The sequence below is a fragment of the Chlorocebus sabaeus genome, chromosome 3, assembly GCF_047675955.1.
Source record: "Chlorocebus sabaeus isolate Y175 chromosome 3, mChlSab1.0.hap1, whole genome shotgun sequence".
In the NCBI taxonomy this organism is placed as follows: domain Eukaryota; kingdom Metazoa; phylum Chordata; class Mammalia; order Primates; family Cercopithecidae; genus Chlorocebus; species Chlorocebus sabaeus.
The window spans coordinates 59739989-59764036 of NC_132906.1; the positions used below are offsets into that span (position 1 = coordinate 59739989).

The 24048-nt window shown below is 37.7% G+C and overlaps 1 protein-coding gene and 1 long non-coding RNA gene across 2 annotated transcripts in view; one reads left to right on the forward strand and one right to left on the reverse strand.

The window, feature by feature from the left end:
* SCEL (sciellin) overlaps positions 1–24048 on the forward strand; it is a 110769-nt gene that overhangs the window by 50440 nt on the left and 36281 nt on the right. The window contains exons 10-21 of the mRNA XM_007960628.3: positions 2638–2718; positions 4884–4949; positions 7001–7060; positions 11067–11111; positions 12853–12912; positions 13211–13270; positions 15620–15679; positions 16215–16274; positions 16641–16700; positions 17939–17998; positions 22323–22382; positions 23332–23391. Coding sequence (XP_007958819.2) covers positions 2638–2718; positions 4884–4949; positions 7001–7060; positions 11067–11111; positions 12853–12912; positions 13211–13270; positions 15620–15679; positions 16215–16274; positions 16641–16700; positions 17939–17998; positions 22323–22382; positions 23332–23391 — 732 coding nt within the window. The remainder of the gene's footprint in view (positions 1–2637; positions 2719–4883; positions 4950–7000; positions 7061–11066; positions 11112–12852; positions 12913–13210; positions 13271–15619; positions 15680–16214; positions 16275–16640; positions 16701–17938; positions 17999–22322; positions 22383–23331; positions 23392–24048) is intronic.
* LOC119627544 (uncharacterized) lies at positions 13277–20873 on the reverse strand. Its single transcript, XR_005243721.2, has 4 exons — positions 20769–20873; positions 17854–17973; positions 15697–15806; positions 13277–13542 (listed from the first exon to the last, which is right to left on the reverse strand). It is a non-coding gene; the product is annotated as an uncharacterized lncRNA (long non-coding RNA).

Sequence of the window (24048 nt, forward strand, 5' to 3'; positions counted from 1 at the left end):
GCCCCCATTGTAACCCCTTCCTTGCAGACCCCTTCCACTCCCTTGCCATCATTCTCTTTGTTGCACTCACTTGGCTGAATTGTAAACGTGGCTAATGGTAAATCCAACTCTCAGTCTATTCTGTTCTTCCTCCCCAACCAGTTGAATATGGCAAGAGGAAACAATGCCAAATAATGTGATTTTAAGCCCATGAGTACTAACCTCAGCTGAGCAATTGGTATGGCCCAAGGATCCTTCAAGAGACAGCACAGCATGTGGAGAGTTTATGCAGCCAGACTTTCCAGTTTAGATTCCGAGCTCTGCCCCTTATGAGCTGCACCATCATGAGATATTTATCTTTATGTTCTGTGCTTCAGTGTTTTAATCTGTAAAATGGGAAGAAGAATAATACTTATGTCTGGGATTGTAGTGAGGATTATATTAGTTAATATACGTAAAGTGCTTAGAAAAGTTTCTGGCACATAATGACCCTATATAATGGTACATCATCATCATCATCTTATTACATTTCCTGGGTCCACTTACTCTTCTGCTTGCCTAGAAAACCATTTCACACATTTTCTCCCCCTCTTTCTTTCTCTCACAGCCCTAACCACTACTCAACCTCCTCACTTTGAATCAATGATCTTGATTACTATTTTACTGAGAAAATAGAAGTAAACAAAAGAGAATCTTCTCCACTCTGAGTCAATGAACATACCCCAGCTATACCCATCTAGTTCTTTCCCTCTTGCTGCTGTGAATGAGCCCTCTGTACTTCCATCTAAGATCGGCCACTCCACTGTGCCTTAGGTCCCATCAATTCTCAAAGTCATCTGTCTAGTAATTTCCCCTCATTCTCCTGCATCAGTGATTCACTGGATCATTCCCATCATCCTATCTACATGCTGTAGTAACCTTCCTCAATCCATCAACCTCGAAGTAGCTACCCATTTCTCTCTTTCTTCTTTACTGCCAAACTGCCTCAATGCCTCTATCTCCTTGCTTCCCATTTTTCCCTAAATCCACTCGTATAATGGTTTGTTTGTTTGTTTTGTTTTTGTTTCCGCCCCCCACCATTGTTCCATCAAAACTGCTCTTATCAGAGTTACCAAAGACCACTCTGTTGGCCAAACCAGGGTAACTTCCCAGTCCTTGTTTTTATTTGATTAACAGCAGCATTTGAAATGGCCAATTACTCTTTCCTGGAAACTTTTCTCTCCTGGCTTCTGGGATACCACGCCTTCCTATTACTCTTGTTTCCTTCTTGGCCACTCCTTCTGATTCTTTTGCTGTTTTCATCTCATATTCTTGACCTCTAAATATTGCAGGGCCTGAAGGTCCAACCCCTGGCTGCCTTTTTGTCTCTACTTACACTGAAATCCTTAGTGATCTCTGCCAGTTTAAAGCATTAAATACCATCTCTAAACTAATGATGGCTGTATTTATATGCTTTTTCTCCAGATAGCCTCATGGCTTACTCTATTACTTCCTGCAGGTCTTGGTTCAAATTTCACCTGACAGAGAGGCCTTCCCAGTCCATTCTAAATAAAATAGTCTTCCCACCCCATCAGTCTATATCTCCTTATTCTGTTTTATTGTTATTATTTGCACAACACTTTTCTTCTTCTGACATATATTTATTTGTATATTGAAAGCCTTTGAGAATGAGGACATTATCCAGCTCACAGAGAGCCTTGCACATAGAAAGCTACCAATAAATGTTTGTTGAATAAAAGCACAATTTCATTCAGTCCTGACAATACCCCAACAATCCTATTAGAAGGATTATTACAAATGAAGAAACAGAATCAAGTTAACCCGTTACCACACAGCTGGCAATTCAGGCAGCCTGACTCCTACTCACATGCTTACCTACCTTGCTACGGAAGCCAGAAGGGTACACAGGATCAGAGGGTTCTTTCACTAGGTACAGAGTTTATGTTGAGGGCAAATAGAGAACTGCTGGGGTGGTAGTGGTGGGGAACACATGGGAGTGACATACCCTAGTAAGGTGCTGACTCCATCCAAAATGTACACATAATTGCCCATCTCCAGTTCCTACGTCATTAAGTCCTGCCAACTCAGAGACTGCCGTGGTGCTTCATTGGAAAGTTTAGGCTGACAGTAGATTATATGCATGCTTTGTCAGCATCAAACTGGCCTGTGCTGACAATATTTAAGTCAGATTTAGTTAAAAGCTTCAAATCAATGCTACCTTGAGGTCTCTGAAATTAAAGCCTTTTTTTGCTGTTTCCATAGCAGCCTGATAGTTGACATAATCCCCAAAGAAGCTTATGTTAATACCCAAGGACCATTTACAGTTCTCATGCACTGCTGACCTGAATGCCATGACTAGAGCTAGATATACTAGCAAAATTTTGAGCTATTTAAAGAACATAGGATAGTCCAAATTATAGTGAAAAAGGATAGGGTTTTCAAGAACCTGATTAAACAAACTTTTAAAATACACATCTTTTAAATATTTGACTTCTTTAAAGTTTAGTGCTCCATGGATTCTGACCTTTCAGGTACCTCACACATGGGGGTTGTAAAATGCAAAGGATATTTTTATGTAGGTAATAAATGCATTCAGTTAATAGATCTAAAATTTGCCATGTTTCCGTGGGGAAATGAACGCTGTTTTCTGCTTTAAAGGGAACCAGGTGTTCACCCTCCAATACCTCCAAAGCCCAGTTCTCCTGTTTCTTCTCCTAACCAGCTGAGACGGGATAATAGGTAAGACCTAGTACTCCAGAATTCCTTGACGAAATGAAGTTCAAGGGAAATGAAAGTAAATGGATTGTGACCTTCTGTGTGCAAAGCATGAATGTTTTGTGTGCACATTCCCTAAAGAAGCACCTGTAGAACTTTTTCTAATTTTATTTCCCAACACATATGTTTATTTATGTTTGCCTTTGAATACTAATGGCTAACTTGTCTTAAGAAAATACACCTTCAGGATAGAAATGGAACAATATTCCTATTCAGAAAGTGTTTGTGCACAGGCGTTTTATATATTAGTTCCTAATATGAAAATATAAATACATATATGTATTTGGCATGTATTATATATAATATAAATATAAACCATATTAAAAGTATATTTTTTGTTCATATTTGCTCCAAGTTAAGTTTCCCACTAAGAGATACAGATTCTGATGAAAGATGTTCTTGAAACTTTGTGTTACCACTCAAATCCTTGCTTATGTTAGAAATACCTTTGGGTAGTTCTTTAATCTTTATTTTAGTGAAGGGATTTGTAATTTATTTCAAAACTATCACAAATTTTGAAAGATGTTCTAATTGACTTGTCTCTGAATCAGGAAAAATAGACTTGCTTCTCAGCTTTGACTCTCTGTCACTCTATAATTAATACTTGGAAACAAATTCAGAGATCTGAAACTCTTCCCATGTGTTACATTTAAACTGTTTAATATATCTTGAACAATTTTTCGAGATGTACACCCCACATTTCCATTATTATTGTGAGATTAAAAATGGTAACTCAATGAAGATTGACTACATTAGATCTGCTTGATAGCCTACTGTTGCTTCTTTTGTATTTTTGCTCTTTGATGGTGATTTTTTTGACACCATGTAAGACACAATTATGAAACTATTCTTTAATAAGACACACAACTATAGAACTATTTTTCAGTAGTCACAATTTTAGAAATTTTCTTCATTAAGAGGGTAACTTCAGTTAGAAAGCTTTGACTGGGCAGCAGGACTATGTAGCAATAGGTGTTAAAACTCCAGGTTTGAATTTCTGTTCCATGAAACTGCACAGTATGTTTGAAATTTTGTCCTTAGGATGAGAACATAATTTTTTAATTGAGTCAAGAGAATATTTCTTCACTGAACTAATTAAAATATAGATTAGATTTATAACTTTTTGTTTGTATGATGGTTATAATGATCTCTTAAAAATATCTTCTCAAGCTTTTTAATCTTATATTATTTTTCCTCTAACACTTCTAGTATTGAGTAATTAAATACCAATTTGAATAGAATTTTTAAGGGGCTAAAATTAATTGGCCTTAGTACCACCGACATTCTAATCTAAAATCAGCGTCACTAGAACTACTAGCTTGTTTAAATTTAAAGGAAGCCAAATTTCACAGGAACTTACTACTCAAATTTCTTTATTTCACCAACGATCTAAAAAATAAAATTGGGACAACTTGCATGTTTTTTAAAATCCTGACTACTTTAATCACAGCAAGATGATTTTAATGAAAGAATATGAAATGGAAGTGTTTCCTATGTAATTAACGCATGTCCTCAGGAGTACAAAAAATAGTTGAATATAGCTTCTTGAGAACAAGTAGTAATGTATAAGTAGGTCAACCAGATACTTTTAAAAAGAGTAGAGAAAAGTCTTAAATTGTGCCAGAACCTACCATAATAAAATTTAATTCTGTCAGCTTAATATGGTCATTCCCAATGTGGTAGGTGTACTTGAAACATAGACTTTTTTTTCCACCTTATATTAACAAATACATTTCTTGATAGTATTCAAATGGGATAATTCTTTAAGAAAACAAAATCTCTTTGATGCCCATAACAAAAATTAATATTTTAAAATATTATATCGTTATCTAATAGAGATAAGTATGAAAATACTTTATTGATGGAGAACAAAAAATCAACATAAATGTATTTAGAACTTATAAGTCTAGATATATCCAGTGGTTTACAAATATGCGATAAAGATAGATTAAATTACAAACTCAGTATACTGGAGTTCCTGCTGACCCAAAGAGTTTAAGTTTGTTATCTCAGGTGTGGTTCCAACAAACACTAATCTTTTTGTACATAAATTTTTAAAAATAAATTTAAATTTATCAAAAAAGTGTCTTCTTTTCTGACTGATATAATCTTGAATTTTGAAAATATAGGCAGATACATCCACCTAAATCTGGTGTATATACAGAAACCAACAGATCTGCTGAAAGAAATATAAGGTAAACTGATTTCTATCTATATCTACATAACTGTAGCAATGATAAAGTATGCTTTCTCAGCACATTTAAAACTGCAAGGCAATTAATAATAAGGTTGACAAAATCAATTTTCCAACTGACTCCAAAATATCAATAGATGTTTTTGTAGGCACTTTCAGAATTTTGTTCCTTTTAATTCTATCCCAAACTTTCCATTAAGAAAACTACCAAAATGGTGTGAACAAGATAACAGGATAAGATCAAACCCACTAAAGGCAGGAGAGCTTGCTCACCTCTTCATTCCCAGGACCTGCTCTGAGGTCTATCGTATACTTGGTGTGGATGTATAAATAAAGAGGTGGAAATAGAGTTGTTCAGTTGAACTTGTGCTACAAAAACTTTGTCTAGTGTTGGCTGAACATAGGCATGTCCAACTCCTCCTGCAGCATCAGGAAGAAGCACATTGATGCCATTTGGTAAAGGGACATTCACCAAATGTCTTGGGTGGGGTAAGGTGGCATTCCCCAAATGTCTGGTGTCCCGATTTACACTTCTCATTTATACTTGTTTTCTTGCACATCCTATTTAGTCTACCATTTGTTCTGGATGTGTCTTGTTTTTCTCCCTTTTTTAAGGAAAAAAATATATTTTTTTGAAAATAGTTTTGAAACAGTGCTATTTTATAGGTCTATCAATGTGATAAACTTTTTTTTTAGTCAAAAGATTTTTATCAATGAAAAATTATTTTGAAATTTAAAACTTACATCCTTTTCATTTTTTATATTATCCCCGTTTGACTCTCAGAAGAGTCCCATTATAAAAGACACATCACATGGATTCTCTTCTTTGGAAAAAGTCATGTTTCCCTTGTTCCAAGGAGCTGACAGCACCACTCTTGGCATTCCCCAGCCTGTGTTCTATGTGCCACAGGATGTCAATGCATGTTCTGCAAAAGAAGAGTTCAGTGTTTCACTACATTTAGGAAACACAATTAAATAGAGTTTTCTGCCACAGAACTTTTCAGAATCTTTAGTGTGCTTATGTGTATTCCAAATCAGCAAAAGTCGGTTACATTTCCCAACTTGGCTACAGAAGCCTTTCTTCATGGAACCTTATTAATCTTCTGTCTATGAGATGCTGAGTTCTTTTCTTCCTTTTTTTTTTGGACAGGATCTTGCTCTGTCACCCAGGCTGTAGCGCAGCAGAGAACTCATAACTCACTGCAGCCTCAAACTCCTGGGCTCAGGAGATCTTCCTGCCTTAGTCTCCTGAGTAGTTGGGACTACGGGCACAGGCCACCACACCCAGCTAATTTAAAAAGAAATTTGTATGTGGAGATGGGGGAATCTCTCTTTGTTGCCCAGGCTAATCTTGAACTTCTGGCCTCAAGGAATCCTCCTTCCTTGGCCTCCCAAAGTTCTGGGATTAGAGGTGTGGACCACCACACCCAGCCCACAGTTCTTAATTACTATAAGACTTTTCCTAACTGTTCCTTTCACGATCCAGGGATATCGGCATTGATCTGATTTGGAATACACAGCCATCTATGTGCTCAGGTACTTCCACCTATTCTAGAGTCTGAGAAGACAAACATTTTCACCGTTTTAGGGTGAAAAGGAATAAATAATTGTATCTGATACTTAATGCTGCTTGACTCTGGTGGAAAACCTTTTGAACTCACTTCTGTGTTTACTTGTTAGTTAAGTGGATTTTGTTTTCTATGTCCTTTTTATAACATAGAACCTGGGAGCTGGCAATACCAGCCTTCAGGAGAAAATGTAGTTATTTCAGTGAGCACTAGATGGCAGAGCCAACAGCCAGGTGGAATAACAGAGGGAAGTGTGTGTGTGTGTGTGTGTGTGTGTGTGTGTGTGTGAGAATGGGGGATGTGCGTGTCTCTGTGTGCCATGAGCTGACATAACAGAACCATTTTGTCTTTCTGTTAAACTCAGTAATTCCTGAACACCACCTAGACTATTTACTTTATTTACTGAAAACAAATGAGAAATTTTAGCTCCTTCAAAAAATAGCTCCTCTGTCACTGACCTGTATTTATTTTTCATTGTTTGAAGGAGTCAAGATCTTGATAACATTGTCAAAGTGGCCACTTCACTTCAGAGAACTGACAAAGGGTAAGATCTCCGAGCTTTTGAGCTTGGGTTTTATCTTCTCTTGTGTTTCAAAAATGCTTAACCATACCTTTAAAAGTTCCAAATAGGAACAAAATCCTAGTGCTCTATACTGTATATAATTTAAAATAAGAAAGCGTCAGTTTCTCTAGATAAGTACTCCTGAATAGTGGATGGTGCCGACATTTACGGACACTCTTCCAACTCTGCCGCTTTTTCTGGCAATTTTATTCACCCAGTGACCTCAGCTGTCAAGCCTTATTCCACATATCCAGTCCTGTTGCTGGTCCAGATCTCTACTTATCTCCTAGCACCCCCGCTCAGGCTGTCCAAATTCCTTCCCAAATGTGCTGTTCCTGACTTCTCTGTTCTTGCATTCCTGCAGACTCACCTTTCTGGAATAATTCTTGATTCTTCTTTCTCCTTCCCCCTAGGTAGTATCATGCATGCTTGAATTAAACATCTAAAATGTTCCTCATGTGTACACAGACTTCCTCTAGTTTAAACCTTCACTGACTCCTGCACAGATTATTAGAGTAGCTATCCAGCTTTATTTACATTCTTCAGGCTTTCCTTCCACTAAACTATTATTTCCCATCAATGCCAGAATTTTTCCAAAGATTCTGCTCAATCACTGAACCAGATCCTCATTGCCCATTCAATGGCATATAACCTCATTCAAAGCCCTTGCCAACCTGACTCCAGCCTCACATTCCAGTTATTTCTGTTTTCACTCCTGTATTTATCCCACATTCATATCAAAGGAAACCACTTTCTCTCTGTAGTTTCCAAATACTCTGGCTTTGTTTATACCACATGGTAACCTTTCCCAGTCTCAAGCCACCATGCCAGTCCATCCAAGTCCTGCCCATTGTTCAAGATCCGGATCAAGTGGCACCTTCTCTGTTGTCTTCCCTGAGTGATCCAGTGAGATGTGACTTCTGCCTCTATAAGCAATTAGAGTTGCACTATTCATATTTTATAAGACTGAATCATACTCAGTTTTGTTTCCTGTTATTTGCATAAATGTGTTACCTTCTCTATCATCTCTATAGTCTCTCAGGGCAGGTGTTTTGTCTTATTTGCCATTTACATTGTGTGACATGATGCTTTGTACAAAGTAGGTGTTTAATAGATTATGATAAAATCATAATATTCCATTGTTTAAATCCAAAGCTCTCAAAAAATATTTCTTGTTTAATAGATTTTAGTAATGCTAAGAGTGTTGTTAGAGATTGCAGTCTCTGTCAAAAGAACTGCAGAGAAGAAAATATGACACTTGGCTTTTCTGTGCAAATTCATAAACAAAATAGGAGCTCTGAATCCAGACGGAGTCTATAGAAATTGTCCTGAATGTTTCATTTCCATGTCTTCTCTCACTGAGGTGTCTAGATCTCTAATTTTATTGATTTATTTTTGTTGCAGGTGATATTTTGTTTCCAGTAGGGATTAGACAGTGGTTTGGTGGGTGATCAGGATATCTGAGAAACAGATAAGCGAGTGACTCTGAAGGGAAATTATGGTTTGGTGTAAACCAAATAAAAACCGTGAGAGAGGCAGTTAGTTTAACTTTCCCATCCCTGCTCCCTGGCCATAATGCTCAAATTCCACAGCCAGGTACATTTATCATAGAGAGAAGTTGCTGCCTGACAGGGATCAGGAAAAATGTTCATGGTAGTGATCATAGAGTATTGTTACTTTGGGCCATCCACAGGGAGTAGAAATGGCTTTCGTTATCTGAGCTGCTCTTTGTGAAATGGAATGTTACTGCTATCTGATTAAGAGCATTTAATTTGTTACAAATGCAATGGTGAAACTTAATATCCAAAGCTTTCATCAATTTAAAGTCATTTTGAAAGCTTAAGTCTTTTATTTGGAATACAGTATCCGTTTTATTTAATTTGCCACAGAGCGTCTTCTCATGATTTATGCTAATTTTCTTGGGATAAAGCAACTCCAAATCCTGATAATCTCATCGTTGTGACTCATGCCAGTCAGAAAAGTCTGGGGCTAAGATTTATAGAACTCGTGGGTTTGCTCTTTCCCTTGGGGATATGAACAGATTGTTAATCTCAGAGTTAGTGGGTAGAATTTCAAGCAAGAAACAGTAATGGGTTACTGTATCAAGGGACTGGGTAGTGTTTGTCACACGCAAGGATAGAGCATTAATCTTTTTATTTTTTCTTTTATTCTTTCTTTTTTCTTTTTTTTTTTTTTGGTTAGAGGTGGCAACTTTTGTATTTCAGTATTTATTATCAGGCATCAATTCTACCATTGATACCTAAAACTACTTGAAAGGATTCATCTATGTACTGGCTGTTAATTTAGGGTCTCTAAGAGGACTACCCTCAGCAGCTATTCTTGCCTTAGTGTCATCGTGCCAGGCATCTTCAAGCACATAAGTGACTCAGCAATTGCATCTCTCTGAAGGCTAAGTCGAAGTCTTGGTGTTTCTAAGTGCAATTAAAAAATAAGTATAGCAAGCATTTATTAGGCTGGGCATGGTGGCTCACACCTGTAATCCCAGCACTTTGGGAGGCTGCAGCTGGCAGATTACCTGAGGTAAGGGGTTCGAGACAAGCGTGGCCAACATGGTGAAACCCCATCTCTATTAAATCTACAAAAATTAGCTGGGCATGGTGGTGCACACCTGAAGTCCCAGCTACTCAGGAGGCTGAGACAGGAGAATCGCTTGAACCTGGGAGGCGAAGTTTGCAATGAGCCAAGATCACGCCATTGAACTCCAGCTTGGGCAACAAGAGTGAAACTCTTGCCTTTAAAAAAAAAAAAAAAAAAAAAAAAGTAAAGCAAGCATTTATTAAACAAAAAATTTAGTGTTGGCAGGGCATTATTTATTATAATGGCCCAAATTAATCAGGAATTTATGACTGACTAGGCGTCGTGCTAAGTACTTTATATTCATGAGCTTATGATTCTTTTCTGAGGTGGGTATGACTAGTATTCTCATTTTACAAATGGGAAAATTGAGTCCACAGAAGGTTAGGTAACTCGCCCAGATTCACCAATGAATAAGTGATGAATCCTGGATCGTACTCCAGGTGTCCTTAACGAGGAAACTTGAATGCGTAACTACTGATTTGTGAACAGAAAAACTTGCTGAGGAAGGCAAGAGAGGTGGGGCAAGGGGTGTGTGTGTGTGTGTGTGTGTGTGTGTGTGTGTGGGCGGGGGGGCGCGGTCATGAATAGATAAGTTAGAGAAATGACATGCTGTGATGGGGAACTAGAGGAAGAAACCAATAGCACTGTGGTGAAACCCCCACCCCACCTCACCTAGGGTGCCCGCTTGGGAGAGAAAGTTGAACCCATGTGGTTTAAACAGAATTCCTGAACCTAAGAGTTTAGATAGGTTGCTCCTGAAGCAGCAGCCAGAAAGGGCTTTGCAGTTCTCAGATGTGGAAACAGGCTAGCAAATTTAGCTGACCTGGAAATGAAGTAGCAGAGCTTAAGAAGGAAGCCAGACTTACTGATGAACAAATGTTTTCTAGAAGCTACGTGTGCAAGTACATTGCGCAATGCTGTAATTAATCAATGTACCTATGTGTAGACTCAATTAAAAGTGGGTATTAAGTATCTACTGTATGAAAGACACTGTATTAAAACACGGAAATGTGTCTGATGTAAAATACAGTTCTAAATTTTAAGTGGTGTGCATACGTGTGCCTGTGCAGAGGTAGGGGCATTAACATGAGACCAGTGTGCAATGGCTGTAACTCAAAGTATAGTAACAGATCTGTCATAAAGGAGGTGCAGAAAAAACAAATGCTGCAAGGGCTCCAAAAATGTAGAGGACTCTATTCAGTTAGAGGACTAGGAAAGGCATTCTGGAGAAAGTGGTGTTTGATGAGAGCTTTGAGGATCATCAGGATTTTCGCAGATGATAAAAGTGGCATGTGTTGTATTTCAGAGAACTGTTATTTTAAGGCAAATTTACCCTTTGACCCTGGGCAAGCTTTTTACTAACATTAAACATTTTTTTCTCTTCCCAAAGTGAAGAATTGGATAATCTCATCAAAATGAACAAAAGCTTGAATAGGTAAGATTTTTAAATGTTTATTTTTTACTACTGAGTTGCATATTGTGACTGTTTATGCCTTTCCAGTCTTTGAGCGTGAGGACCCACATACATAGTCAAAAATATCCTACAAATCTTGAATAAAAGCTTGCAGCAATCATCATCATTTCATTGTTATGATGAATGGTTATTGAAGTCTAAAGATACTAATATGAAAGTGTCCTTGATTTTCATGCTCCATTTGTTTATTAAGGCAGTTATATAAATAACCACTTTTCTCTTCCTGAAATACTAAATCACTAGAATGTAAACAGAATTTGGTTTGATCATGGAATAATTTTAGTTTAACCATTACAAAAAACATTTTATTATCATAGTTAATGTTATATTGTTTATTATTATTTTTGAGACATGGTCTCACTCTCTTACCCAGGCTGGAGTGCAGTGGTGCACACATAACTCACTGCAGCCTTGACCTCCTGGGCTCTAGCCATCCTCTTGCCTTAGCCTCCCAAGTAGCTGGGACTACAGGCATGTGCCACCATGTGTGGCTAATTTTTAATTTTTTGTAGAGATGGAGTCTCACTATGTTGCCCAGGCTGTATCTTCTTGTTTTGAATCATTTATAATTGTATAACTTGAAATATGCCAAGAGAGAAAAATCAATAATCAAGGCTTGTGTTTGTAGTCTGTATGAGGTAAGCAAGCTCTCTATTATTTTGCATACTAACCCACTAAACAGCGATCAAAGAGAAGGAGAAAACAGGGCAAATGCCAAATGAATTGATCAGAGGATCATGGGATGTGTTTTTCATATCCTGTACTGGCAATAATGCTTACTTAATTTGCTGCTCTTCAGTTTCCTCATTTACAAGGAGAGGAGGTTTTAGATCAGGAGTCACAGACTCCACGGCCCACTGAGGCCAGGCAGGTGTGAGTGGGTGAGGAGACTGACTATATGAAACACAGGCAGTGAGAGAACTGGGGCCAAAAGGAGAGCAAATGCCCTGTCTAAGCACACAGCTGCTTCTCAGCTCAGCTCCAGCTGAGGGTCTCCACTGAGTCTAGTGTTGCAGGACAGCAGGACATTCTCAGGAGATCCTGTAAATCCAGTTTTGTTGTTTGTTTGTTTTAGAGACAAGGTCTCGCTCTGTCACCCAGGCTGGAGTGCAGTGGTACAATCATAGCTCACTGCAGCCTCCATCTCCTGGGTTCAAGCAATCCTCCTATCACAACCTCCCAAGTAGCTGAGATTACAGGCACCAACACCGTGCCTGGCTAAGTTTTAATTTTTTGTAGAGATGGGGTCAGACCATGTTGCCCAGGCTGGTCTTGGGCTCCTGGGATCAGGTGATCCTTCCACCTTGGCCTCTCAAAGAACTGGGATTATAGGCATAAACCACCACACCCAGCCTGAAAATCCAGGTTTCTGTGTGTCCTGACCATCACTGTAAACATGGGCTCACTTTAAAGCCCATGCTTGAAAGCTAAAAGGATAGAAATGCTCCGTGAATCTAAGCAACACCTCTATGGACCTATTGTGGTTGACAGATCCCCAGTTTATATCTTTTATTTTATTTTCTCTAAGGCCCACTACAATTTAAAATTTGAGTCTATGAAAATACCTGTTTCCAGAATTGTGGCTCATCTTCCCCAACAAGCTTCTGTTTCCTGTCTTAGATGTAAACTGGTCTATGTTCTTATAGGGTTAAGCATTGGTCATTGTCACTGATGAGGCTTTTCTTAATCAATACATTTAAAGGAATCAAGGTCTTGATGGTCTCTTCAGAGCAAATCCAAAGGTAGACGAAAGAGAGAAAAGGTAAGTGCATCTGTCTCAAAGCTGAAAATCTTATCTTGCAGATTGCTCGTCTTATTCCTTCAGACATTAGCTGCGAGGGAGTTGAATCCTCTGGCATGGAAATGTACTAGCAGATGGGGTAGTGCTCTCAGCATTGTACATTTAGTTCAGACATAATTACCAAGAAGGATTTCTGCTCTTCCATTCAATAAGAGTAAATGAGCAGTTCATGGAGAATTTTTATTGCATCTGACCTTTCAAGTTACCACACAATTTCATTTCAATATGCAGTCTTTTATGTGAATTTCTTTGTTTTCAGAGCCAAAAGCCTTGAAAGTCTCATCTATGTGAGTACCCGGACAGATAAAGATGGCAAAGGGTAAGATTTTATTAAGACAGACCATTTTGATTGAGTCCCAGACAGTATACTATTTTCTGGAAGAGACCTCCTGCTTAGGACAAGGGTCAGGCAGGCTGGTGGAATAAGCCTCAGACTGGGGTCCAGAGATAGCGTGTGTCTTGGTGCTGGCTCTCCCACCAACATCAATCTGGGTGACTCTGGGCAAGCTGTGTAATTTCTGGACATCTCTGTTTCCTCATTCCATAAAATGAAGGATATGACCTAGATGATCTCCCAGTTCCCCTTTATATCTAAAATGGAAAGAAACACAACTAGCTGTTAAGAGTAGTGGAGAATAGGTTGATTTATAAACTAAATACATTTATAATAAGGCATTTAGGAGCATAGTCCCTCACCACTGAAGTCTCTCTGTTTTTCTGTTTTTTGTTTTTTGTTTTTTGTTTTCTTTAAGATAGAGTCTTGCTCTGAGGCTCTACTTTGGCTCACTGCAGCCACTGCCTCTGAGTTTCAAGTGATTCTCCTGCCTCAGCCTCCCGAGTAGCTGGGATTACAGGTGCCCGCCACTACGCCCAGCTAATTTTTGTATTTTTAGTAAAGATGGTGTTTTACCATGTTGGCCAGGCTGGTCTTGAACTCCTGACCTCATGTGATCTGCCCATCTAGACCTTCCAAAGTGCTAGGATTACAGGCATAAGCCACCACGCCTGGCCACAACTGAAGTCTTTAGAGTGTATAAGGCACTTCTCAGTTGGAATCTTAGTTGAGTCATTTCATATGCATATCTCTTCATACATATTTGTAAATATCTTTAAATGCAAAACTAGGCTTTTATTTATTTTAAATCATAAAATGGGTTAATTAATTATTAGTAACTGAGCTGATAGCATTTAAGAGGTTATCTTGTAGTTCTAGCCTGACTGATACACTAGATAATTGACTTACATGACTGATATTATTTTTCTTGTTGAAAGAAACCAAAGCCATGCCAGTTTCATTAGAGAAAATCCCAGAATAGTAAAGAATGGCAAAGGGCAAGGATTTATGAGATCTCTACTATTTTTGCCTTCCAGATTGGCTGTTTACTTTGTATTTGGTTAGTCATGAAATTTGCCTTTCTAACATGAGAATTATTTCTGTTGTCACAGTTATTTTTAAAAGCCATTTATCTGTGCCAGTCTATGCCCAGGATGGCATTCTAGCTTTCCAAGCCAATCTTGGCGATGCATTCTTAACCCTTTCTGATATAGAACACTTAACAAAGTCTATATGATGAAAAGCGTTGGCAGTAACCATCACACAGGCATTGAATGCTTATTAACAACTTATGACTATAATGTAAACATGCCAACATATTGTAGGTGACTTTTTCAAATGTGGGATAGATGAAGTAGAAAAACAGTCTTTTGCTGTTGTTGTTGTTCATGGATATATGAGCTTTCTAGGAATAGATGAGGTTCCAGATATTTTTCAAAAACAGTTTGGAGAGTTCTGCAAAAGTGGTAGACGAAAGGAAAAGTAGGATGAGCATCATAAGTAGATCATTTTGTGGGCTAGGAAAAAGATTTATAATCTGGGATAATTTGATAACAACTGAGTTTTGGTGCAGTAATAACTGATCTTGTCTGCGTGGTAGGGAAAAAGTCCTAGTTCTTTTTTCTTCTTCCCTTCCTTCTTTCTCACGTTGAAATAACTTAAAATATTGACAGTCTTATCACAGAGAAATCAGAGAGAGGTGAAAATGGCAAAGCATAATACTTGGAAGCTTGGGGGAATTTAAAGAGATTAGCTTTCATATTTGCTAGTGATTGTCAGTCACTGGCATGTGAGAGTTTTATTTCATTTATATAAAGTGCTGGGACCATAACAGTTATTTTGACTTTACCAAGGTGACTTCAGACCCTTTAAACACATCTGCTAACTTTTTAGGAGAAATGACTTGCCTAAATTCTCAAAGTATTTAGAGTTAAAATATTGATCAATTGATTTCCACCCCTGATGTAAATGATTTTCATGCTTAAATAAGACAGTATCTCAATATATGTATTAAAATCAGTATCTCAATATATGTATTAAAAGCCTCCCACTAACCCACCTCCAAGAAAGCAGAAGCCAAGACGTTGGTTAAAACTTTTAAGTTGACTCTATCATAACTGAGTAATGGTTGATATCTTAGTCTCAGGCTGCTGCTTATGCATTTTGCATGATGGATAGAGCCACTTGAATTCAATATTTCCAAGGACTTCTGATCCTTTAGGCACTGATTACATCTTACGAGATTCTCTTGTGGGAAATCTGCTGCTGTCATTACAAGATTCTGAATATACCACTGAGTTGCTCTTTCTCTTTTTTTTCCCCAATGTTTTAAAGAACCCAAAGCCTTGGAAGTCCAATTAAAGTTAATCAAAGGACTGACAAAAACGAGAAAGGGTAAGTAAATCTCCTACCTTGATGGGGCTCTTTTTATTCAGGTTAGCTTTTTATACCTCATTAAGAATGGGAGTGCTATGCTTTCCTTTGTGACAGTGAACTCTTGCACTGCTTTGACCCATCAGACCTAGCAGGCAAAAGGAATACGATGAGTGCTGTTTCCTTCATAGGACCTCTGATTTGAGTTACATTGAAGTAGGTGCAAGAAAACCCGCTACATAATCTCTTATTCCTTATTTTCTTAAATAATTAAGAGATGAGTCAAATTTTAATTTAAATTAAGAAATACAAAGGACAAAATTGCACAGTGAGAGCCACATTGAGAAGTTTTTCTAAACTGATTTAGACTCGTTTAAATGAAATGCTGTTGTGGAAATTAATAAAGGTAAGTTAAGGATAATTACATCAAAGCTCTTCCTGGTCATTTTGTCCTGAAAACACCTGACACCACATTCAGGGACATTCTTGATTATACAGATTTCAGAGAAAATTGTACTGTAACCTAACTGACAAGTTTTGGTGTTTTTTTTCAAAGAAGACAGGATCTCGAATCTGTTGTTACAGTGAATGCCAGGATGAATAAAACGAGCAGAAGGTGAGAACTGAACAGATGTCTCTAAATATTGGTTATTTTCTCTCTTATTAATTATGTGATATTGAGGGCATCACATCTTTGTTTGGCTTCTCTCTTCTGTGTCTAATCCCTGCTGCCCTGATCTTCACTTCAAAGAATCTACATACAGTATATTCGATCTAAATTTACATTTACATATAACCCAATAAAATCCTAAGGATTAATTAAACTAAGTTATTGATAGGCAATTTTTATCCTAAAACCCAATTTAATGTCAGCATAATAATTTTTTCCAAAAGCTTGAATTAATCATTGGGAATACAGAAGATGTATGTGTCTGATATTATGGGAATGTTTTGAAACTGATATAAACCTTTTCTTTTAAAGAAGTGAAGACGTTGATAATGCTATCAAAGTAAATCCCAAAGGAAATGAAAATACCACTGGGTAAGAATAACTGATGTCTTTAATTATGGTTTCTGTTACATGTCAATCAGAAGATAAAATAATTTGACTTTTTAGCTACATAACCACATTTTATTAGCATGGAATTAGACAATAAAGATAGGCCTCACGACCATCCCTCCTTGCCCTCAATAAAACAACTAACTTTTGAAGCATTGTCTTATGTTTGATAGTAAATTGCCTTTTTGCCCAGATTTTGGGCTTTGATTTGTCTTCAGAGTAAGTGATCAAATTGAATTTTTTGTGCCTAAAAGAATGCACAGTCTTGACAAAATCGTCAAAGCGTCTTTCCAAAATGACAGAGATGGCCAAGAGTGAGCCATCATTGAAGCTCTGCTAATTCAACTTCTCTAAAGCTCTGCTAATTCAACTTCTCTAAGGGTGGTGGTCTCAGGAGGCAGCCCAGGGGAGGCTGGGCTGGCACACACAGGGGTAGTGAGGACCTCCCACCACTTTGTCTCCTGTTCAGAGCTGTGTTGACATAGCAATGGCACCCAATCACAGTGCTTCTGCCTTCCCCTCCTGTCCCTTTTAGATTCTGCTTCTGCCTTTTATGGTATCAAAGTATTTTAATGGGGTGGCCTGTGTCCCCCTGGGGAGTGAATCATTAATTTTTCTACTATGTGAGCTGTTTTTTCTTGCCCTTTTTTGCTCACCATAATCTACTCTGAAGGAACTGATATTTAAAAGGGTTTGGGCTAGGTAGATAACTGAGTTTATATGAAAGCATACATTCTTATTCTTTTAGTTAATATTGTTAAATTATTGTTATTATGAAATTATGATTCTCAACATTATTCTTACTACTTAAAAACAGAATAGGCAATTGTATCCAGTTTGTTGAGTAGAAATTTATACTGTCTGGGTCCAGTGTAGAACTTAATCTAACTTAATGTTACTTCAATGCTGCCTGCTTGGAGTGTTCTAACAAGATGTATCTGAAGACAAAGTTGATTTTGTTAAATAACAAGTTTCATATATACTTATGCATTCTGAGAACAAAACAAAAAATCACATTTATCACTAACAAATAACCAACCTTAAATGGTCTTCAGCTCAAGTTACAAGAGAATAATTTTCATTTTCATGTAGAGCTTTAAAATTTTACATTGATATAGAAAACTTGTATATTTACCACTTCTTAATTTTTCCAGCCATGATTCATCTGATTAGTGCTATATTTTAACATCATTCATTAAAATTAATTTCCTTTTCCAAAGAAAACAAGACCTCGATGGGCTTATTAAAGTGGATCCTGAAACAAATAAAAATATTAGGAGGTAAGGCATTTAAAGTTCCCCTCTCCCCTTTGTTTGGCATTTAGAAGCATATTAGAATTTTTAGTGTTGGTATTCAGGACAGTAAATTGGAATTCAGGCCAAAACAAACTGAGCTCTTTTTTCTCTAAACACCTTATATTAAGTAATTCTGTGCAAGTGATACACCTAAATCTCCTGCATTTTATTCTTGGGCGAAGTTTGTTATCAAATAAATTCGAGAAATTAAATGAGATTTGGGCTGACCTTCTCTACTGAACTAAATGATTTATTTCTTTGTATGCTAGTGTGAGTACATGTATTAGTGTATGTGTGTGAATATATAAGTAGTGTGTTTATATATAAGTGCATGTATGTATGTGTAAGTGCATTTGTATGTAGATGTAAGTAGTGTGTGTGAGTGTATGTGCACGTGTATCAGTAGCATGTGGATTTAAGTGCATGTGTGTATAAATGGGTGTGTGTATAAGCGTGTGTGTGTATGTGTAAGTGCATGTGTGGATGTGTATATGTATGATCTACATGTGCGTGTGTGGTGTATTTGTGTTTAGTGTGTGTGTGTGCATGTAGTGTGTTGTGTATTTAAAGATGAAGAGCTTAACAAAGTGTACTTTGTTCTTACCCCTGAGTTGTCAAGTAAGTCTGGAGAGCTTATATCTTCTTGCTTTTTGTTCTTTATAAGGCAGATGGAATATTTTTGAAACTGAATTTGTTGGTATGTTGCTGGAAACAGTAACATATAATTGCATGTAGTTTCCCTTGAATTCCTTTCCATTCAATTATCTCAGTTCATGATATTATTTGTCAGTTCTAACGTGTGTCAAGGATGCCTGCAGGCCAGTTGAGAGGGCAAAGGCTTAGGTAGTTGAAAAGCTGGTGTGCACACTGTCAAGCCTGCCCTGTTTGTGTAGTTGTGGCATGGTCAGAGGCACAGCAACCCAATGAGTTCAAGGCTTGCACAAGCTTGCAACCCATAGATGGAGAAGAAAGCATTGATTTCCTTCAGTACCTGGGTGGTTCAGGGAGGTAACCTGAGGTAGTGAATGCGAGCAGGGAATCCAAAAATCGTAGGTTCTAATTCTGGCTCTATCACTTGCTAACTGTGTCCCTGTACCTCAGTTTACTCATTTACAAAAGAGGGATCATAAGATTCTCATGCCAGGCATATAGTAGATACAAGTAATTGTTGCAACAATAAAGATTCAAGTGAATTATATTTTCTTCATAATTTAGTGTTCAAATATTTAATATCGACTTTCCAAGAAAAATCCATGTTTCCTTTTCTAATTTTTATTAAAAATAATATTTCCAGGCTGAGTACGGTGGCTCAAACCTGTAATACCAGCACTTTGGGAGGTCAAGGTGGGCAGATCAGAAGGTCAGGAGATCGAGACCATGGTGGCTAACACAGTGAAACCCCATCTCTACTAAAAATACAAAAAAGTAGCCAGGTATCTCAACTACTCGGGAGGCTGAGGCAGGAGAATTGCTTGAACTGGAGAGTTGGAGGTTGCAGTGAGCCAAGATGGCGCCACTGCACTCCAGCCTGGGTGCCAGAGCAAGATTCTGTCTCAAAAAATAATGATAATAATATTTCCAATCAGGACTTATTTTTCTTCATGTATTGGTGTGTGTGTATGTGGGCATGCCTATGCTCATGTGTGTATGCATGCACGCAAATGTTTTTGTGCATGTGTGCATTCATGTGCATACATATATGTATATGTCTATATGCATATGTGATTGCTTATGTACATGAGTCTGTGCATTGCATGTGTGTACATTGTACATGTGCGTGATTGCATATGTATGCATGTTGCTTGTGTTTTCATGAGTATATGTGTAAATATACACGTGCTTTTGTGTGTATATGAGTGCATATGTACATGTATGTGAACGTACCTGTGTGTGTGTGTGAGCGTGTACGTAGCACATGTGTCTATATTTGTATGTGTGTACTTCCTGTGGGCTTTTGAGAATAGTAGTTGTCATTTCCTTTTTCTGAACATAATGAAGTCTGTGGATCTTTTAAAAATAAAGCAATAGCCTTTTACTTTCTCAGTAAAGCCTCGCCAAGCTGATATTTTTCTATTCCAGACTCATTCCTGCCTTAAGGTTTCAGCATATGCTGTTCCCACTTCCTAGAATGCTCAATCCCCATATCGTCACCTTTTCCAATAGGTCATTTCTGACCACAGAATATAATTAAGTCACTGTCCTGTTCCCCACCCCCACTACTGCAGGCACCAACTCTTTTTTATTTTCCTCATAACATATATTGTTATTTGGAATTGTGGTATTCATTTATTTGTTTAATTGTATATTGCCTGACTCTTCTGAAGCTGAAATGGAAGCCTTGTGAGGTTTAATCCTGTGTCTATATTGTTCACATTTATCCCAGAGCTTGGGGCAGGGTCTGGCCCATGGTGGGCTTTCCCAAACATATATATACTCTGAAGATAAATATACTATGAGGTATATACTATGAGGTGTGGATATATATACTATGAGGGTGGATTGAAGTAACCCATAATACTGAAGATATATATACTATGAGGTATTGCTTTACATAAACTCACATATTATTTTACATTATTACATTAATAGTAGATTACTACATTAATCTACTCTTCTTTATGGACTTTATGAACTATGAGATTTAAATAACCTTATTTGATTATGTGCTTTATTTAATATTTAAAGAGATCAAGTCCTAAAATATAGTTAAAGCAAATTCCACAACCAACACAAAGGGAGGAGTTATAATGCTTACCGTTTTGTTATTTTTTTGAATACACAAGTCTGGAAATAGCATCCCGGGAATTTTTTTTTTTTCTGTCACTGGCCTTCAAATCCCACATACTTCATTTGGGCAGAAATCAACAAGGAGTAATCTGGAGTGGAGTGATTGCTTCTGTGGGGCTAATTGTTTCATTATTTGCATGACAAAGGTTCAAAGTAATTATTGCTACTTTGAGTCTGTATATCACATTCTCAGACATCTGGATACAAATAAAAGACTTGAATCAACATCTAGTTGCTTTCAAATATCTGTATCTTTGATGTTGTATAGACAAAACCTTGGGGCTTTTGGACATGGCCTTAATAGAGTCACAGAGTATGGAGATGCAGTGCAAAAAGGCCTTCCTGTGAATATTCTTTTCCCTATGTGGCATCCTCTGTAGATCAGAGCAGCATTTATTGCTGCTACTGGTATGCAGAAAACACATGTAGATGCAGGGAGAAAAGCAAAATTCCACTAAGATCAGAAACCGACGTATGCTAAAGAGTAACAGCAAACTACTAAAATGTTTTCGATGACTGCATGGAATTTTATTTTATTTTATTTTATTTCATTTGATTTTATTTCTTTCTCAGACAGGGTCTTGCTCTGTCCCAGGCTGGAGTGCAGTGGTGCAATCACAGCTCACTGCAGCCTCAAAAGCCTGGGCTCAAGGGGGTCTTCTCACCTCAGCCACATGAGTAGCTGGAGCCATAGGTGTGCACCACTATGCCAGGCTAAATTTTAAAAAAAATTTGTGGAGACAGGATCTTGCTATGTTGCCCAGTCTGGCCTGGACTTCCTGGGCTCAAGTGATCCTCCCACCTTGGCCTCCCAAAATGCTGGGATTACAGGAATGAGCCACCATGCCCAGCCAGAGCATTGTCCTTTATATTACAGTTGATAGATCTTACATTTCAGAATGTTTCAGAACTCTGTAGATTTTAATATTCCTATTGTTTGTTGCCAAATACAACTAGTCAAAATTCATAATTCTAACACAGTTATAAGCACCAGAAGCAATTACTGGGTTGCATATCATAGATTTTTAACAAATTGGTGTATTAATACAGTTTTGTGATAGAAAAAATCTGCTAATGAATGCCAATTTTACAAAATATGGATTCTCCAAAGCTGGTTTTAAAGTTCTACATGTTGGAGGTTGATAAAGAGTATCCCTTCTGGAATGTTTCATGAAATAAGTATATAGACTAAGTTACAAAAATGTTTTGTGCACCTGGTAAAAGCTAAAATTGTAGCATTTAGTGCATAAAAGTAGAGAGAATCCTAGTGCAGTACTTGCTAGCGGCCAAATGGCTCTGAGACTAAAATACTGTCTCCCTGAGTCTCAGTGAATTTCAGAGATGTACAAATCCCTACATACTTCTGCAGTCACCTTTCACAATCTTCAATCTTCAACTCCTTGGCATGATCTCAATGAGTTTTTACACTGCTTCTGAGTTTTAATGAACAGCTTTATCTTCTTGTTGTCGGCCTACTGTTGTTACGTGTTGTTAATCTTACCATTCCTTCAATGTTTTAAAGGGGCCAGAGTCTTGATAATCTCATCAAAGTGACCCCTGAAGTAAACAGAAGTAACCAAGGGTGAGGACTATGTCTTACCTCTCTTCCTTCCTCTTCCTCATCCATTTGTGGCACTCAGGAAAGAAGATGTGTTGAAAAACCTTTGGATTGGGATCAGAAAGTCTGAACCCCATTATTTACTAGCTTGGTGTCCTTGAACAAGTCCTGTGAATGCTGAGCTACAGCCTCCTTAGTTATAAAATGAGGATCATAATATTTGTTTGGCCGGGTACAGTGGCTCACACCTGTAATCCTAGCACTTTGGGAGGTCGAGGCAGGCGGATTACTTGAGGTTGGGAGTTCAAGTCCAGCCTGGCCAACACAGTGAAACCCTGTCTCTATAAAAAATACAAAAATTAGCCAGGCATGGTGGAGTGCACCTGTAGTCCCAGCTACTTAGGAGGCTGAGACAGGAGAATCGCTTGAACCCAGGAGGTGGAAGTTACAATGAGCTGAGATCCAGCCACTGCACTCTAGCCTGGGTGACAGAGTCAAACACCATGTCAATAATAATAATAATAATGATGTTTGGTTTTTGTCACTTCATAGTTGTTAGGAATGAATGAAATAATGGGTATAAAATCCATTTTTTAAAGAAGGATATTACAAATGGAAATGATTAACAAAACAGTTTAGTTATAGCTGTAACATTAGATGGAATGCTTAGGGGAACCAGGTGAGAGTTTTTAGCAGATTATTATGTCATTCATTAACTGATTTTTTTAAATGGAGTCTTGCCCTAATTGTATGGTTTTATTTTGGGGGTAAATGAGAAACTATGTCAGTGTACCAGTGATTGGTAGGAAGGTCACAAAGTTTAGTCTTTTAAATTAAGAGCATAGTCTTGTACCAATTTATCTCAAAGCTTAATAGTAAAATTTATCTTGAGTACATATATCCTTTAAATCGAAACAGCCAATTTATTTAATTCCATTTTTATTTATCATGTTTTTTTGTTTTTTGTTTGAAGTTCCAAAGACCTCAATGACTTCATCAAAGTGAATCCAGGAACAGAAAAAAGTACTCAAGGGTAAGATTTAGTAAGCTCCCTTTTTTTGTTTCATAGTAACCAATGCCTAAAAGTACAATTAAAGCCTCATTTCAGCTGACTAATGCTGAACCCAATGATCCTTCAAGAGAAGCCATGTAACCCTGCCTACTTCACATCTGAAATGTTAAAAATTTTGGTCCACCAGTTTCTGATACAACGAGAGTACTCTTTGACTAATCAGGAATAAAATTGTTTTCCCACCATGGACAGGACATTTTTATTCATTGATTTATTATTTTTCTCAAGCAGAAGCGATGACACAGTAAAGGAGAAAGAGAACTAGACCGGACCCCATAGTTGTGGGTATAGGCCTGTCTCTGCTCCTCTTACCTGTGTGCGCTCAAACTAGTCACTTCTGTTTAGGCTTCAGTTTCTCATCTGCAAAGTGAGGAAATTGCACCAGGAGCTCTCTCAATACTCCCAAGTCTAATTCAGTGACTAAGTTCCAGTAGATGTTTGGTATCATGATAAGGCACAGGCATTCTGCAGCCAGATTACCTAGCTTTAAATCCCAGCTCTGCTACCACTAGCCATGTGGGAAAATTACTTAAGCTTTCTGTGTCTCAGTTATTCCCTCTATGAAACTGGAATAATAATACTTCCTATGAATGCTTCCTATGTCATAGGATTGATGTG